Genomic DNA, 17811 nt, shown 5'->3' on the forward strand with positions numbered 1-17811 from the left:
CTGTTTAAAGTGGTTGATAGAAACTGACTATTTTGATTTTATTTTTTAAAACTGTACAACTTGGTTCAATGACAACTTTTATACAGTAAAATATTTGAAATGTTGCACCTAATATATTCAGCTATTTTCTAAGAAAGCCAATAGGGTGGCAAACGTTTGTAACCAGAAAAGGAGCTACATACAAGAGCTAGGGTCAAATGTTTTTAATCCAAAAGAACAAATATAAATGTAAGACATACAGAACAAGTTCATAAATACAATCCAACTTAATCTTGTAATATTCTACATATTAATTTGATAAGCTTTAGAATACGAATAACCGACAAAATGAACAAAAATATTATATCTAAATAAACATACTTAATTTGAACATTTATATAAATATGAAGTTATATTATAGTACTATACTATCAATTAATAATAAAAGCTATAATTTGAAACTGTCAAACTGAGTGAATTACTAAATGAATATCTCTGATACCTGAGTAGTTTCATCATCACAAGATGCAAGACTTTTACATGAATCTTCGCATTCCATTACAATTTGATTTTCTGGACAACTGATATTCGGTGCTGCTGTTGCTGTGTTTAATAAAATGTAAACTTGTAATATTATTGGTTGATGGAGAACACTTCAATAAAAAAAAGGTTCCACATTACCTTCAGGTTCACAACCGAGTAATTCATAAAAATTGGTGCAAGACGGACATTTGTCAATTGATTTTCGTAAAGTTATACTGTTGCATCTTGAACACTGATCATTAGCTGTAGATTCATCTGTATAGCAATTTGACGAATTGCAAGTTTCATATTCCTGGTCAACATTCTCGAAGCAATCACCTGAAGTAAATATAGTGAAACTATTTAGTGATTTATTTAAAATAGATATATGTCAAGAATTTTAAATAATTCTAAGCCCTACTAAATATTGGAAGCAGCAAAGCATCACATGGATTTCCATTTTCTGTATCAGCACATTTCCAACAAGGATTTGTAATGCATTCATCTCTATTCACACACTGTAGATCATGACAATTTGATTTGTCACATATTGGAGCGCATGCTTCATCCACTAGTTGAAGGGTCATATTCACTGGATTAGCTTGACAATCAGTAATTTCATCATCGGATGTTGAGCATTGACCTTTAAAAAAAATAATTTTTTCTTTACTTTTATTAATCAGTTTATAGTAAAAATAAATAAATATTTAATGTACCGCATATTCCGGTAGTTCCAGATGAAGAGTGCGATTTTTTCAAGAATATATCAAACTCTCCTTGATTGCGAGAGTAATACAAAATATGCAACCCAAATTCTTCAACTCTCATTGAAACACTCTCCATGTTTTGAGCAAAAGTTATCTGGACATCCTGATTGTAATCAGAAGTTATGAGTGTTCCACTGACATACACCTGAAAATATTTAAACAATCATTGTCTCTTACACAGCAGGTCATAAAAATATTTAAAAATATCGGAAATCTTTACGTATTAATAAATACCTTATTCTGTTCTACATTTATGACAAATGTTTTTTCTTTATAAAATAATTGTAACATCTTAATACAAGACACAGGTGGAGAAATGAGATCCGGATACATATCTGCACATGACCCCGCATTTATTGTGATGTTGAAATCATCCGAGTCCATAATCTAAACAAATACAAGCTCATTAAAAATATTCACTCTCAAATAAAACTTTCATTATCTATAATGAAAACCAAATACCTTCATAACCACATACGAACAGTTACCACCTTCAAATGGATATGTGTTATTGCAGTGAAATGCTTTTAAAAAAGGAGTTCCAACGCCAGTGCATGAACCTAAAAAATATTGAATTAATAAGTTCTGATAAAACAAATTTAGTAAACCCATACAAATACTGAGCAATACTCACATGAGCATTGTTCTGTTGTGCAACATTCAGTTGTAGTCTTTGTTTGTACATCATTTGAACTGCATGTTTCATTTTCAGGACAAGTCTTTGGTTCTGCAAATCAACAAAGTAACTTCTAAACAATCTAAATATTAACAGGTTATATATAATGAAACAAAGTTATGCCTTACCACATCTATATGTTTTGCCACAACATTGATCGTAACCATCAAGAATTTCAGTTTCACAACTAGAACAAGATTGAGGTATGCAATCTTTTGTTTCCTTTATAGTCTCTGGACATTTAGTAGGTGATTTCCGAACCACAGTCAGATTACTACAAATTGGATCTTCTGGATCAGGAAAAGTATCACCAACCTACAAATTGTATATCGTAAGGATACATTACATAATGAATCAAAGTTTAAACGTGAATACTCTTACCTCATAAGTCTCTCCATTAAATATGGCTGATAGACAAACTGAAAACAAAATTAGTTTTATTAACACCAGCTTTAAAGAAGCAAATAAGCAAAGTTTTACCATACCGCAATCATATTTTGGGCAGCAGTCATTTGCTGTATCTGGATCGAGCTGTTTTTCATATCTTTCATCAGGACAATCATTAACGGGAGAACATGATTCTTCTTCCTTGATTGCAGTGTTACATAGTTCTGAGCTGACCGATGGACAACGATAAGTGATACATGAATTGGTGCTATCAATCACAAATTGGCCAGCGTCTATTACTTGACTCGGAAATTCTGGATTTGCACAATCATCAGTACATGCTAAAGGTCAAAACAAACAAGCATGACTCAATTTCTTCACTTCATAATTACTTTATTCAATAATCAGGTACTTACAACAAGCTTCAGAAAAAACATCACATCCACATTCATCTTTACCAATGACATTTCGTTGAAAATTTCCTGGGAACCCAGTGCAATCTCCATCCTCACATCTACAGCCTGAATAATAAAATTCATATTTACAACTGAAAATCTGCACTACAAACATAAATATAACTTACACTCAGACTTGATGCATTTATCACTTGTTGCAGACTCTTTCACATATCCTTCTGGACATTGACAGGAAGAGAGGAATGAAACACCGCAGTCCTGAGAGAAATATATTAAATTATTAAAATTTGGTATAAATATACAAAATATATAACTCATGAATCAGGCTCAACCAGGTAGAAATTTTAAGATGTAAAAGTAATGGTCCAAATTTTACATCATTACTGATAATTATTAATTCTAAATATGTATTGTTTCCAGCAATACCACATATAGTTATGAACACTATTTAAAGTGGTTGATAGAAACTGACTATTTTGATTTTATTTTTTAAAACTGTACAACTTGGTTCAATGACAACTTTTATACAGTAAAATATTTGAAATGTTGCACCTAATATATTCAGCTATTTTCTAAGAAAGCCAATAGGGTGGCAAACGTTTGTAACCAGAAAAGGAGCTACATACAAGAGCTAGGGTCAAATGTTTTTAATCCAAAAGAACAAATATAAATGTAAGACATACAGAACAAGTTCATAAATACAATCCAACTTAATCTTGTAATATTCTACATATTAATTTGATAAGCTTTAGAATATGAATAACCGACAAAATGAACAAAAATATTATATCTAAATAAACATACTTAATTTGAACATTTATATAAATATGAAGTTATATTATAGTACTATACTATCAATTAATAATAAAAGCTATAATTTGAAACTGTCAAACTGAGTGAATTACTAAAGGAATATCTCTGATACCTGAGTAGTTTCAACATCACAAGATGCAAGACTTTTACATGAATCTTCGCATTCCATTACAATTTGATTTTCTGGACAACTGATATTCGGTGCTGCTGTTGCTGTGTTTAATAAAATGTAAACTTGTAATATTATTGGTTGATGGAGAACACTTCAATAAAAAAAAGGTTCCACATTACCTTCAGGTTCACAACCGAGTAATTCATAAAAATTGGTGCAAGACGGACATTTGTCAATTGATTTTCGTAAAGTTAGACTGTTGCATCTTGAACACTGATCATTAGCTGTAGATTCATCTGTATAGCAATTTGACGAATTGCAAGTTTTATATTCCTGGTCAACATTCTCGAAGCAATCACCTGAAGTAAATATAGTGAAACTATTTAGTGATTTATTTAAAATAGATATATGTCAAGAATTTTAAATAATTCTAAGCCCTACTAAATATTGGAAGCAGCAAAGCATCACATGGATTTCCATTTTCTGTATCAGCACATTTCCAACAAGGATTTGTAATGCATTCATCTCTATTCACACACTGTAGATCATGACAATTTGATTTGTCACATATTGGAGCACATGCTTCATCCACTAGTTGAAGGGTCATATTCACTGGATTAGCTTGACAATTAGTAATTTCATCATCGGATGTTGAGCATTGACCTTTAAAAAAAATAATTTTTTCTTTACTTTTATTAATCAGTTTATAGTAAAAATAAATAAATATTTAATGTACCGCATATTCCGGTAGTTCCAGATGAAGAGTGCGATTTTTTCAAGAATATATCAAACTCTCCTTGATTGCGAGAGTAATACAAAATATGCAACCCAAATTCTTCAACTCTCATTGAAACACTCTCCATGTTTTGAGCAAAAGTTATCTGGACATCCTGATTGTAATCAGAAGTTATGAGTGTTCCACTGACATACACCTGAAAATATTTAAACAATCATTGTCTCTTACACAGCAGGTCATAAAAATATTTAAAAATATCGGAAATCTTTACGTATTAATAAATACCTTATTCTGTTCTACATTTATGACAAATGTTTTTTCTTTATAAAATAATTGTAACATCTTAATACAAGACACAGGTGGAGAAATGAGATCCGGATACATATCTGCACATGACCCCGCATTTATTGTGATGTTGAAATCATCCGAGTCCATAATCTAAACAAATACAAGCTCATTAAAAATATTCACTCTCAAATAAAACTTTCATTATCTATAATGAAAACCAAATACCTTCATAACCACATACGAACAGTTACCACCTTCAAATGGATATGTGTTATTGCAGTGAAATGCTTTTAAAAAAGGAGTTCCAACGCCAGTGCATGAACCTAAAAAAAAATTGAATTAATAAGTTCTGATAAAACAAATTTAGTAAACCCATACAAATACTCAGCAATACTCACATGAGCATTGTTCTGTTGTGCAACATTCAGTTGTAGTCTTTGTTTGTACTTCATTTGAACTGCATGTTTCATTTTCAGGACAAGTCTTTGGTTCTGCAAATCAACAAAGTAACTTCTAAACAATCTAAATATTAACAGGTTATATATAATGAAACAAAGTTATGTCTTACCACATCTATATGTGTTGCCACAACATTGATCGTAACCATCAAGAATTTCAGTTTCACAACTAGAACAAGATTGAGGTATGCAATCTTTTGTTTCCTTTATAGTCTCTGGACATTTAGTAGGTGATTTCCGAACCACAGTCAGATTACTACAAATAGGATCTTCTGGATCAGGAAAAGTATCACCAACCTACAAATTTTATATCGTAAGGATACATTACATAAAGAATCAAAGTTTAAACGTGAATATTCTTACCTCATAAGTCTCTCCATTAAATATGGCTGATACACAAACTGAAAACAAAATTAGTTTTATTAACACCAGCTTCAAAAAAGAATATAAGCAAAGTTTTACCATACCGCAATCATATTTTGGGCAGCAGTCATTTGCTGTATCTGGATCGAGCTGTTTTTCATATCTTTCATCAGGACAATCATTAACGGGAGAACATGATTCTTCTTCCTTGATTGCAGTGTTACATAGTTCTGAGCTGACCGATGGACAACGATAAGTGATACATGAATTGGTGCTATCAATCACAAATTGGCCAGCGTCTATTACTTGACTCGGAAATTCTGGATTTGCACAATCATCAGTACATGCTAAAGGTCAAAACAAACAAGCATGACTCAATTTCTTCACTTCATAATTACTTTATTCAATAATCAGGTACTTACAACAAGCTTCAGAAAAAACATCACATCCACATTCATCTTTACCAATGACATTTCGTTGAAAATTTCCTGGGAACCCAGTGCAATCTCCATCCTCACATCTACAGCCTGAATAATAAAATTCATATTTACAACTGAAAATCTGCACTACAAACATAAATATAACTTACACTCAGACTTGATGCATTTATCACTTGTTGCAAACTCTTTCACATATCCTTCTGGACATTGACAGGAAGAGAGGAATGAAACACCGCAGTCCTGAGAGAAATATATTAAATTATTAAAATTTGGTATAAATATACAAAATATATAACTCATGAATCAGGCTCAACCAGGTAGAAATTTTAAGATGTAAAAGTAATGGTCCAAATTTTACATCGTTACTGATAATTATTAATTCTAAATATGTATTGTTTCCAGCAATACCACATATAGTTATGAACACTGTTTAAAGTGGTTGATAGAAACTGACTATTTTGATTTTATTTTTTAAAACTGTACAACTTGGTTCAATGACAATTTTTATACAGTAAAATATTTGAAATGTTGCACCTAATATATTCAGCTATTTTCTAAGAAAGCCAATAGGGTGGCAAACGTTTGTAACCAAGAAAAGGAGCTACATACAAGAGCTAGGGTCAAATGTTTTTAATCCAAAAAAACAAATATAAATGTAAGACATACAGAACAAGTTCATAAATACAATCCAACTTAATCTTGTAATATTCTACATATTAATTTGATAAGCTTTAGAATACGAATAACCGACAAAATGAACAAAAATATTATATCTAAATAAACATACTTAATTTGAACATTTATATAAATATGAAGTTATATTATAGTACTATACTATCAATTAATAATAAAAGCTATAATTTGAAACTGTCAAACTGAGTGAATTACTAAATGAATATCTCTGATACCTGAGTAGTTTCATCATCACAAGATGCAAGACTTTTACATGAATCTTCGCATTCCATTACAATTTGATTTTCTGGACAACTGATATTCGGTGCTGCTGTTGCTGTGTTTAATAAAATGTAAACGTGTAATATTATTGGTTGATGGAGAACACTTCAACAGAAAAAAGGTTCCACATTACCTTCAGGTTCACAACCGAGTAATTCATAAAAATTGGTGCAAGACGGACATTTGTCAATTGATTTTCGTAAAGTTATACTGTTGCATCTTGAACACTGATCATTAGCTGTAGATTCATCTGTATAGCAATTTGACGAATTGCAAGTTTCATATTCCTGGTCAACATTCTCGAAGCAATCACCTGAAGTAAATATAGTGAAACTATTTAGTGATTTATTTAAAATAGATATATGTCAAGAATTTTAAATAATTCTAAGCCCTACTAAATATTGGAAGCAGCAAAGCATCACATGGATTTCCATTTTCTGTATCAGCACATTTCCAACAAGGATTTGTAATGCATTCATCTCTATTCACACACTGTAGATCATGACAATTTGATTTGTCACATATTGGAGCGCATGCTTCATCCACTAGTTGAAGGGTCATATTCACTGGATTAGCTTGACAATCAGTAATTTCATCATCGGATGTTGAGCATTGACCTTTAAAAAAAATAATTTTTTCTTTACTTTTATTAATCAGTTTATAGTAAAAATAAATAAATATTTAATGTACCGCATATTCCGGTAGTTCCAGATGAAGAGTGCGATTTTTTCAAGAATATATCAAACTCTCCTTGATTGCGAGAGTAATACAAAATATGCAACCCAAATTCTTCAACTCTCATTGAAACACTCTCCATGTTTTGAGCAAAAGTTATCTGGACATCCTGATTGTAATCAGAAGTTATGAGTGTTCCACTGACATACACCTGAAAATATTTAAACAATCATTGTCTCTTACACAGCAGGTCATAAAAATATTTAAAAATATCGGAAATCTTTACGTATTAATAAATACCTTATTCTGTTCTACATTTATGACAAATGTTTTTTCTTTATAAAATAATTGTAACATCTTAATACAAGACACAGGTGGAGAAATGAGATCCGGATACATATCTGCACATGACCCCGCATTTATTGTAATGTTGAAATCATCCGAGTCCATAATCTAAACAAATACAAGCTCATTAAAAATATTCACTCTCAAATAAAACTTTCATTATCTATAATGAAAACCAAATACCTTCATAACCACATACGAACAGTTACCACCTTCAAATGGATATGTGTTATTGCAGTGAAATGCTTTTAAAAAAGGAGTTCCAACGCCAGTGCATGAACCTAAAAAATATTGAATTAATAAGTTCTGATAAAACAAATTTAGTAAACCCATACAAATACTGAGCAATACTCACATGAGCATTGTTCTGTTGTGCAACATTCAGTTGTAGTCTTTGTTTGTACATCATTTGAACTGCATGTTTCATTTTCAGGACAAGTCTTTGGTTCTGCAAATCAACAAAGCAACTTCTAAACAATCTAAATATTAACAGGTTATATATAATGAAACAAAGTTATGCCTTACCACATCTATATGTTTTGCCACAACATTGATCGTAACCATCAAGAATTTCAGTTTCACAACTAGAACAAGATTGAGGTATGCAATCTTTTGTTTCCTTTATAGTCTCTGGACATTTAGTAGGTGATTTCCGAACCACAGTCAGATTACTACAAATCGGATCTTCTGGATCAGGAAAAGTATCACCAACCTACAAATTGTATATCGTAAGGATACATTACATAATGAATCAAAGTTTAAACGTGAATACTCTTACCTCATAAGTCTCTCCATTAAATATGGCTGATAGACAAACTGAAAACAAAATTAGTTTTATTAACACCAGCTTTAAAGAAGCAAATAAGCAAAGTTTTACCATACCGCAATCATATTTTGGGCAGCAGTCATTTGCTGTATCTGGATCGAGCTGTTTTTCATATCTTTCATCAGGACAATCATTAACGGGAGAACATGATTCTTCTTCCTTGATTGCAGTGTTACATAGTTCTGAGCTGACCGATGGACAACGATAAGTGATACATGAATTGGTGCTATCAATCACAAATTGGCCAGCGTCTATTACTTGACTCGGAAATTCTGGATTTGCACAATCATCAGTACATGCTAAAGGTCAAAACAAACAAGCATGACTCAATTTCTTCACTTCATAATTACTTTATTCAATAATCAGGTACTTACAACAAGCTTCAGAAAAAACATCACATCCACATTCATCTTTACCAATGACATTTCGTTGAAAATTTCCTGGGAACCCAATGCAATCTCCATCCTCACATCTACAGCCTGAATAATAAATTTCATATTTACAACTGAAAATCTGCACTACAAACATAAATATAACTTACACTCAGACTTGATGCATTTATCACTTGTTGCAGACTCTTTCACATATCCTTCTGGACATTGACAGGAAGAGAGGAATGAAACACCGCAGTCCTGAGAGAAATATATTAAATTATTAAAATTTGGTATAAATATACAAAAGATATAACTCATGAATCAGGCTCAACCAGGTAGAAATTTTAAGATGTAAAAGTAATGGTCCAAATTTTACATCGTTACTGATAATTATTAATTCTAAATATGTATTGTTTCCAGCAATACCACATATAGTTATGAACACTGTTTAAAGTGGTTGATGGAAACTGACTATTTTGATTTTATTTTTTAAAACTGTACAACTTGGTTCAATGACAACTTTTATACAGTAAAATATTTGAAATGTTGCACCTAATATATTCAGCTATTTTCTAAGAAAGCCAATAGGGTGGCAAACGTTTGTAACCAGAAAAGGAGCTACATACAAGAGCTAGGGTCAAATGTTTTTAATCCAAAAGAACAAATATAAATGTAAGACATACAGAACAAGTTCATAAATACAATCCAACTTAATCTTGTAATATTCTACATATTAATTTGATAAGCTTTAGAATATGAATAACCGACAAAATGAACAAAAATATTATATCTAAATAAACATACTTAATTTGAACATTTATATAAATATGAAGTTATATTATAGTACTATACTATCAATTAATAATAAAAGCTATAATTTGAAACTGTCAAACTGAGTGAATTACTAAAGGAATATCTCTGATACCTGAGTAGTTTCATCATCACAAGATGCAAGACTTTTACATGAATCTTCGCATTCCATTACAATTTGATTTTCTGGACAACTGATATTCGGTGCTGCTGTTGCTGTGTTTAATAAAATGTAAACTTGTAATATTATTGGTTGATGGAGAACACTTCAATAAAAAAAAGGTTCCACATTACCTTCAGGTTCACAACCGAGTAATTCATAAAAATTGGTGCAAGACGGACATTTGTCAATTGATTTTCGTAAAGTTATACTGTTGCATCTTGAACACTGATCATTAGCTGTAGATTCATCTGTATAGCAATTTGACGAATTGCAAGTTTCATATTCCTGGTCAACATTCTCGAAGCAATCACCTGAAGTAAATATAGTGAAACTATTTAGTGATTTATTTAAAATAGATATATATCAAGAATTTTAAATAATTCTAAGCCCTACTAAATATTGGAAGCAGCAAAGCATCACATGGATTTCCATTTTCTGTATCAGCACATTTCCAACAAGGATTTGTAATGCATTCATCTCTATTCACACACTGTAGATCATGACAATTTGATTTGTCACATATTGGAGCGCATGCTTCATCCACTAGTTGAAGGGTCATATTCACTGGATTAGCTTGACAATCAGTAATTTCATCATCGGATGTTGAGCATTGACCTTTAAAAAAAATTTTTTTTTTTTTTACTTTTATTAATCAGTTTATAGTAAAAATAAATAAATATTTAATGTACCGCATATTCCAGTAGTTCCAGATGAAGAGTGCGATTTTTTCAAAAATATATCAAACTCTCCTTGATTGCGAGAGTAATACAAAATATGCAACCCAAATTCTTCAACTCTCATTGAAACACTCTCCATGTTTTGAGCAAAAGTTATCTGGACATCCTGATTGTAATCAGAAGTTATGAGTGTTCCACTGACATACACCTGAAAATATTTAAACAATCATTGTCTCTTACACAGCAGGTCATAAAAATATTTAAAAATATCGGAAATCTTTACGTATTAATAAATACCTTATTCTGTTCTACATTTATGACAAATGTTTTTTCTTTATAAAATAATTGTAACATCTTAATACAAGACACAGGTGGAGAAATGAGATCCGGATACATATCTGCACATGACCCCGCATTTATTGTGATGTTGAAATCATCCGAGTCCATAATCTAAACAAATACAAGCTCATTAAAAATATTCACTCTCAAATAAAACTTTCATTATCTATAATGAAAACCAAATACCTTCATAACCACATACGAACAGTTACCACCTTCAAATGGATATGTGTTATTGCAGTGAAATGCTTTTAAAAAAGGAGTTCCAACGCCAGTGCATGAACCTAAAAAATATTGAATTAATAAGTTCTGATAAAACAAATTTAGTAAACCCATACAAATACTGAGCAATACTCACATGAGCATTGTTCTGTTGTGCAACATTCAGTTGTAGTCTTTGTTTGTACATCATTTGAACTGCATGTTTCATTTTCAGGACAAGTCTTTGGTTCTGCAAATCAACAAAGTAACTTCTAAACGAGAATATCAGTTGGAAACCGAAGACTTATCGATCGATAGTTAGGGGATCCCCCAAAACAGAAACTGCAGTTTCGATTCATCCGCTCTTGTAACTTGCGCACTGCGCATCGCACACACACACTCGGCGGGTTTCAAAATTCTCTCGCTTTACAAAAATCTAGATCACTATATCAATAATTGATTGATAACTCGCTAATTATACGACATAATTCGCCCAAAATCAATAGGCTTCTGGTCCGAGATAAGATGAATGCACATGCAAAATCTGGAGCAGATTCAATCTCGCTTTCGTGAGATATCGCGTGCATCTAACAGACACACACACAGACAGACAGACATACATACAAATACCTATCAATATACTTACCGATCTTAAGATCGATAAGTAACAATCTAAATATTAACAGGTTATATATAATGAAACAAAGTTATGCCTTACCACATCTATATGTTTTGCCACAACATTGATCGTAACCATCAAGAATTTCAGTTTCACAACTAGAACAAGATTGGGGTATGCAATCTTTTGTTTCCTTTATAGTCTCTGGACATTTAGTAGGTGATTTCCGAACCACAGTCAGATTACTACAAATCGGATCTTCTGGATCAGGAAAAGTATCACCAACCTACAAATTTTATATCGTAAGGATACATTACATAATGAATCAAAGTTTAAATGTGAATACTCTTACCTCATAAGTCTCTCCATTAAATATGGCTGATAGACAAACTGAAAACAAAATTAGTTTTATTAACACCAGCTTTAAAGAAGAAAATAAGCAAAGTTTTACCATACCGCAATCATATTTTGGGCAGCAGTCATTTGCTGTATCTGGATCGAGCTGTTTTTCATATCTTTCATCAGGACAATCATTAACGGGAGAACATGATACTTCTTCCTTGATAGCAGTGTTACATAGTTCTGAGCTGACCGATGGACAACGATAAATGATACATGAATTGGTGCTATCAATCACAAATTGGCCAGCGTCTATTACTTGACTCGGAAATTCTGGATTTGCACAATCATCAGTACATGCTAAAGGTCAAAACAAACAAGCATGACTCAATTTCTTCACTTCATAATTACTTTATTCAATAATCAGGTACTTACAACAAGCTTCAGAAAAAACATCACATCCACATTCATCTTTACCAATGACATTTCGTTGAAAATTTCCTGGGAATCCAGTGCAATCTCCATCCTCACACTTACAGCCTGAATAATAAAATTCATATTTACAACTGAAAATCTGCACTACAAACATAAATATAACTTACACTCAGACTTGATGCATTTATCACTTGTTGCAGACTCTTTCACATATCCTTCTGGACATTGACAGGAAGAGAGGAATGAAACACCGCAGTCCTGAGAGAAATATTTTAAATTAATAAAATTTGGTATAAATATACAAAAGGTATAACTCATGAATCAGGGAACAACCAGGTAGAAATTTTAAGATGTAAAAGTAATGGTCCAAATTTTACATCGTTACTGATAATTATTAGTTCTAAATATGTATTGTTTCCAGCAATACCACATATAGTTATGAACACTGTTTAAAGTGGTTGATAGAAACTGACTATTTTGATTTTATTTTTTAAAACTGTACAACTTGGTTCAATGACAATTTTTATACAGTAAAATATTTGAAATGTTGCACCTATTATATTCAGCTATTTTCTAAGAAAGCCAATAGGGTGGCAAACGTTTGTAACCAGAAAAGGAGCTACATACAAGAGCTAGGGTCAAATCTTTTTAATCCAAAAGAACAAATATAAATGTAATACATACAGAACAAGTTCATAAATACAATCCAACTTAATCTTGTAATATTCTACATATTAATTTGATAAGCTTTAGAATATGAATAACCGACAAAATGAACAAAAATATTATATCTAAATAAACATACTTAATTTGAACATTTATATAAATATGAAGTTATATTATAGTACTATACTATCAATTAATAATAAAAGCTATAATTTGAAACTGTCAAACTGAGTGAATTACTAAATGAATATCTCTGATACCTGAGTAGTTTCATCATCACAAGATGCAAGACTTTTACATGAATCTTCGCATTCCATTACAATTTGATTTTCTGGACAACTGATATTCGGTGCTGCTGTTGCTGTGTTTAATAAAATGTAAACTTGTAATATTATTGGTTGATGGAGAACACTTCAATAAAAAAAAGGTTCCACATTACCTTCAGGTTCACAACCGAGTAATTCATAAAAATTGGTGCAAGACGGACATTTGTCAATTGATTTTCGTAAAGTTAGACTGTTGCATCTTGAACACTGATCATTAGCTGTAGATTCATCTGTATAGCAATTTGACGAATTGCAAGTTTCATATTCCTGGTCAACATTCTCGAAGCAATCACCTGAAGTAAATATAGTAAAACTATTTAGTGATTTATTTAAAATAGATATATGTCAAGAATTTTAAATAATTCTAAGCCCTACTAAATATTGGAAGCAGCAAAGCATCACATGGATTTCCATTTTCTGTATCAGCACATTTCCAACAAGGATTTGTAATGCATTCATCTCTATTCACACACTGTAGATCATGACAATTTGATTTGTCACATATTGGAGCGCATGCTTCATCCACTAGTTGAAGGGTCATATTCACTGGATTAGCTTGACAATCAGTAATTTCATCATCGGATGTTGAGCATTGACCTTTAAAAAAAATAATTTTTTCTTTACTTTTATTAATCAGTTTATAGTAAAAATAAATAAATATTTAATGTACCGCATATTCCGGTAGTTCCAGATGAAAAGTGCGATTTTTTCAAGAATATATCAAACTCTCCTTGATTGCGAGAGTAATACAAAATATGCAACCCAAATTCTTCAACTCTCATTGAAACACTCTCCATGTTTTGAGCAAAAGTTATCTGGACATCCTGATTGTAATCAGAAGTTATGAGTGTTCCACTGACATACACCTGAAAATATTTAAACAATCATTGTCTCTTACACAGCAGGTCATAAAAATATTTAAAAATATCGGAAATCTTTATGTATTAATAAATACCTTATTCTGTTCTACATTTATGACAAATGTTTTTTCTTTATAAAATAATTGTAACCACTTAATACAAGACACAGGTGGAGAAATGAGATCCGGATACATATCTGCACATGACCCCGCATCTATTGTGATGTTGAAATCATCCGAGTCCATAATCTAAACAAATACAAGATCATTACAAATATTTGCTCTCAAATAAAACTTTCTTTCATTATCTATATTGAAAACCAAATACCTTCATAACCACATACGAACAGTTACCACCTTCAAATGGATATGTGTTATTGCAGTGAAAAGCTTTTAAAAATGGAGTCCCAACGCCAGTGCAAGAACCTAAAAAATATTGAATTAATAAGCTCTGATAAAACAAATTTACTAAATCCATACAAATACTTAGCATACATGAGCATTGTTCTGTTGTGCAACATTCAGTTGTAGTCTTTGTTTGTACTTCATTTGAACTGCATGTTTCATTTTCAGGACAAGTCTTTGGTTCTGCAAATCAACAAAGTAACTTCTAAACAATCTAAATATTAACAGGTTATATATAATTAAACTAAGTTATGCCTCACCACATCTATATGTGTTGCCACAACATTGATCGTAACTATCAAAGATCTCAGTTTCACAACTGGAGCAAGAATGAGGGGAACAGTCTTTTTTTTCTGTTATTGTTTCAGGACATTTCTCTGGGGATTTTCTGACTACAGTTAAATTACTGCATATCGGATCTTCAGGATCTGGAATTGAATCCCCAACCTTTGAAATATAATTTTGACAGATTATTTATACATATATATATGTATATATATTCATAAAACCTTAAATAACATCAACTAACCTGGTATGATTGTCCATTGATTGTTATATTTATGCAAACTGAAAATTCGAAAGAATTCTTAGTTTATTGCTCATGTTCAATTTGTGTGTTCAAAAATTGATGCTCAAAATTTATACTCACAACAGTCATATTTTGGACAGCAGTCTTCTGCTGTATTTGGATCAATGCGTAGTTCATATCTTTCATCGGGACATGTTGTTGTATCATTGCATACTACCTCTGATTTTGCAACCTCATTACACTCTCCTGGTGTCGCCTGAGGACACCGATATGTAATGCATGAATTTGAATTATCCACAATAATTTCTCCTGGTTGCATGACTTTATTTGGAAAGTTTGGATTTGCACAGTCCTCAGTACATACTGGATGTGTATAAATTGTATACGGTATAACATGAAAATATAAATCTAGTGCAAAATCATACAAGTTTAGCTGAATTCGGATTACGGGTACTTTTTTCTTACTATACTCAAAATGCAAAAGCGGAATACTTGTAAACATCTGTCCTAAATAGATCGTTTCAATTTCAAGATTACAAATTTATCAAAATTGAGATCCTCAGATTGGCTCATTGCTCTTCTGACGTATTTGGCTTACATTATAAAAGTTTCAGATCGTATTACAAGGAAAGCACATACCGGTAATAGCGAATTGAGACATCCATTTCCAAGACTTAGAAAATAATCATGCACAATGTCTAATTCCATAATATTTAGAAATATTTCCAAAACACAATATTTTACAACAACATTCGAGTTAAGATTATTTCATATGTCTACATAACATTGTAATAATATTGGTATTTACCACAACTATCAGATGATATGTTACATCCACAATGATCCACACCAATTATTTGTGGAACGAAATTTGCTGGCATATCTGGGCAGAGAGTCTCATTGCAGGTACAACCTTTGAATCATGAAATTATGTAACTCAGAACTATATTTTTAAAACTCTTTGTTTATCTTGGTAGTAAGAGTGAGTTTGACAACCTTCTAGTATAAAACACAAACATTAAGCATATTTTAATATGTGAATAAATGCTGATAAAAAAGTGATAAAGCAAAGAATGGAATCGGATAAATAGCATGTTGTATTAATTTTATTGTGTCACATGCTGAATGAACCTTTGTAATTATAATCAAGTCCTTATAAAACAAATTGTACTGATGTTGATAACTCAGAAGAAAGATTTTTTCATTAAATCAATGGATAAATTTAGAGCACTGCAGTTATCTGATATTCCAAGTTCAGGCATTTTGAAGGATGAGAAATTATTTGCAATTCAAACATAATTTATACAATTTAGCCTGCTGTTCATCTGATATTACCCAGAAAAATCAGGAGGTATGGAACTCTTGTGCCTTTGTTTATAAAGTCTACATGTTTACAAACTTTAAAAGGCATAAATTACACATTAACGATCACAAAATTGAGTTTTATTTGAAAGCATCATTTTTTTGTGTAAGTGCGGCGTGAGTTTTTCCCCTGATAATTTGGCGCCACACAAACAAAAAGTTTGAGAAACGCTGTACTAGTGGATACTGAGATTCAGACTTTCAATCAAGCAGATTGACTAAAATAATGTCACAGACTACGAATACACTTACATTCTTTGGGAATGCATTTTTCACTTGAAGAAGATTCCTTTACATAACCATCTGGACAAGAACAACTTGTGACTAATGTAACTCCACAACTCTAAATTGAATCATAGAGACACAATTTCATTTAGCATACTATATATCAATACCAGAAAATAAGTTTCTTGCCAGCAAAGTGCTAGCCATGCACACAGACATTTATGGCATATTCTGTACCAGTATATATATTCGTATTAGCATAGAATAGGATTTACATATTTTTCCTGGAGAGAGGAAACCCGATAAGACGGCTTCCTCTTATTACAAACCACGGCCTCTAGTCTGGTTACCAGTCCATGTTGGGTATGGGATTAATTAGCCAGGTATTTGTTTTCGGAAACACGGTATTTGATGGTGGTGGAAGTCGTAACCAACCAGCAAATACATGAACCAAACTGTGGCGGGGAGGAGTCTAGCAATCCTCTCGCACATAACTATCCCCACATGGGATGCGAACTCACACATTGTAAACAGAGGTGTGGTGGCCAGCAGATTCCTAACACTGTCCACGATGCGCCACACCACCGAGCCTGTATATTCTGTATATTCATACCTGTGTTGTTAAGTCATCGCATGACACTGGTAAGTTACAGGAATCTTCACATTCTTGAATAACTTGATTTTCAGGACAACTTGTATTTTGTGCAGCTTGACCATGTTAAAAA

General features: G+C 31.8%; 3 protein-coding genes and 1 long non-coding RNA gene across 4 annotated transcripts in view; all 4 read right to left on the reverse strand.

The window, feature by feature from the left end:
* The window catches only part of LOC144425073 (uncharacterized), a 29045-nt gene extending 26830 nt beyond the window's left edge, over window positions 1-2215 (reverse strand). Inside the window, exons 1-8 of the mRNA XM_078114336.1 lie at window positions 2073-2215; window positions 1903-1995; window positions 1731-1828; window positions 1503-1655; window positions 1218-1413; window positions 923-1144; window positions 661-840; window positions 482-582 (exon numbers count right to left, since the gene is read on the reverse strand). Coding sequence (XP_077970462.1) covers window positions 482-582; window positions 661-840; window positions 923-1144; window positions 1218-1413; window positions 1503-1655; window positions 1731-1736 — 858 coding nt within the window. The 5' untranslated portion in view covers window positions 1737-1828; window positions 1903-1995; window positions 2073-2215. The remainder of the gene's footprint in view (window positions 1-481; window positions 583-660; window positions 841-922; window positions 1145-1217; window positions 1414-1502; window positions 1656-1730; window positions 1829-1902; window positions 1996-2072) is intronic.
* A 47-nt stretch (window positions 2216-2262) lies between these two features.
* LOC144425243 (uncharacterized) lies at window positions 2263-3009 on the reverse strand. The gene is made up of 4 exons (XR_013477398.1): window positions 2915-3009; window positions 2748-2852; window positions 2430-2672; window positions 2263-2363 (listed from the first exon to the last, which is right to left on the reverse strand). It is a non-coding gene; the product is annotated as an uncharacterized LOC144425243 (long non-coding RNA).
* A 642-nt stretch (window positions 3010-3651) lies between these two features.
* LOC144425074 (uncharacterized) lies at window positions 3652-12394 on the reverse strand. Its single transcript, XM_078114338.1, has 33 exons — window positions 12293-12394; window positions 12040-12226; window positions 11479-11571; window positions 11307-11404; window positions 11079-11231; window positions 10794-10989; window positions 10498-10719; window positions 10236-10415; window positions 10057-10157; window positions 9299-9389; window positions 9132-9236; window positions 8814-9056; window positions 8710-8747; window positions 8457-8643; window positions 8287-8379; window positions 8115-8212; window positions 7887-8039; window positions 7602-7797; window positions 7307-7528; window positions 7045-7224; window positions 6866-6966; window positions 6107-6197; window positions 5940-6044; window positions 5622-5864; window positions 5518-5555; window positions 5265-5451; window positions 5095-5187; window positions 4922-5019; window positions 4694-4846; window positions 4409-4604; window positions 4114-4335; window positions 3852-4031; window positions 3652-3773 (listed from the first exon to the last, which is right to left on the reverse strand). Exons 1-33 carry the CDS (start codon window positions 12392-12394, stop codon window positions 3652-3654), a joined length of 4767 nt encoding a protein of 1588 aa, XP_077970464.1.
* Window positions 12395-12858: 464 nt separating this feature from the next.
* The window catches only part of LOC120328591 (uncharacterized), a 30706-nt gene continuing 25753 nt past the window's right edge, over window positions 12859-17811 (reverse strand). Inside the window, exons 51-64 of the mRNA XM_078114339.1 lie at window positions 17700-17794; window positions 17114-17204; window positions 16308-16412; window positions 15620-15862; window positions 15500-15537; window positions 15231-15417; window positions 15061-15153; window positions 14894-14991; window positions 14662-14814; window positions 14377-14572; window positions 14082-14303; window positions 13820-13999; window positions 13641-13741; window positions 12859-12972 (exon numbers count right to left, since the gene is read on the reverse strand). Coding sequence (XP_077970465.1) covers window positions 12859-12972; window positions 13641-13741; window positions 13820-13999; window positions 14082-14303; window positions 14377-14572; window positions 14662-14814; window positions 14894-14991; window positions 15061-15153; window positions 15231-15417; window positions 15500-15537; window positions 15620-15862; window positions 16308-16412; window positions 17114-17204; window positions 17700-17794 — 1916 coding nt within the window. The remainder of the gene's footprint in view (window positions 12973-13640; window positions 13742-13819; window positions 14000-14081; window positions 14304-14376; window positions 14573-14661; window positions 14815-14893; window positions 14992-15060; window positions 15154-15230; window positions 15418-15499; window positions 15538-15619; window positions 15863-16307; window positions 16413-17113; window positions 17205-17699; window positions 17795-17811) is intronic.

Source organism: Styela clava, chromosome 7 (genome assembly GCF_964204865.1).
Source record: "Styela clava chromosome 7, kaStyClav1.hap1.2, whole genome shotgun sequence".
Taxonomy (NCBI): Eukaryota; Metazoa; Chordata; class Ascidiacea; order Stolidobranchia; family Styelidae; genus Styela; species Styela clava.

Excerpts from the sequence above, each read along its gene's own strand:
- LOC144425074 (XM_078114338.1), bottom strand. The coding sequence starts at position 12,394 with ATGGTAAAACTTTGCTTATTTTCTTCTTTAAAGCTGGTGTTAATAAAA. Across the intron at positions 7,529-7,601 it reads TGGAACTACCGGAATATGCG|GTCAATGCTCAACATCCGAT; the intron begins GTACATTAAATA and ends TTTTTTTTAAAG. Across the intron at positions 5,188-5,264 it reads TGGCAACACATATAGATGTG|AACCAAAGACTTGTCCTGAA; the intron begins GTAAGACATAAC and ends GTTGATTTGCAG.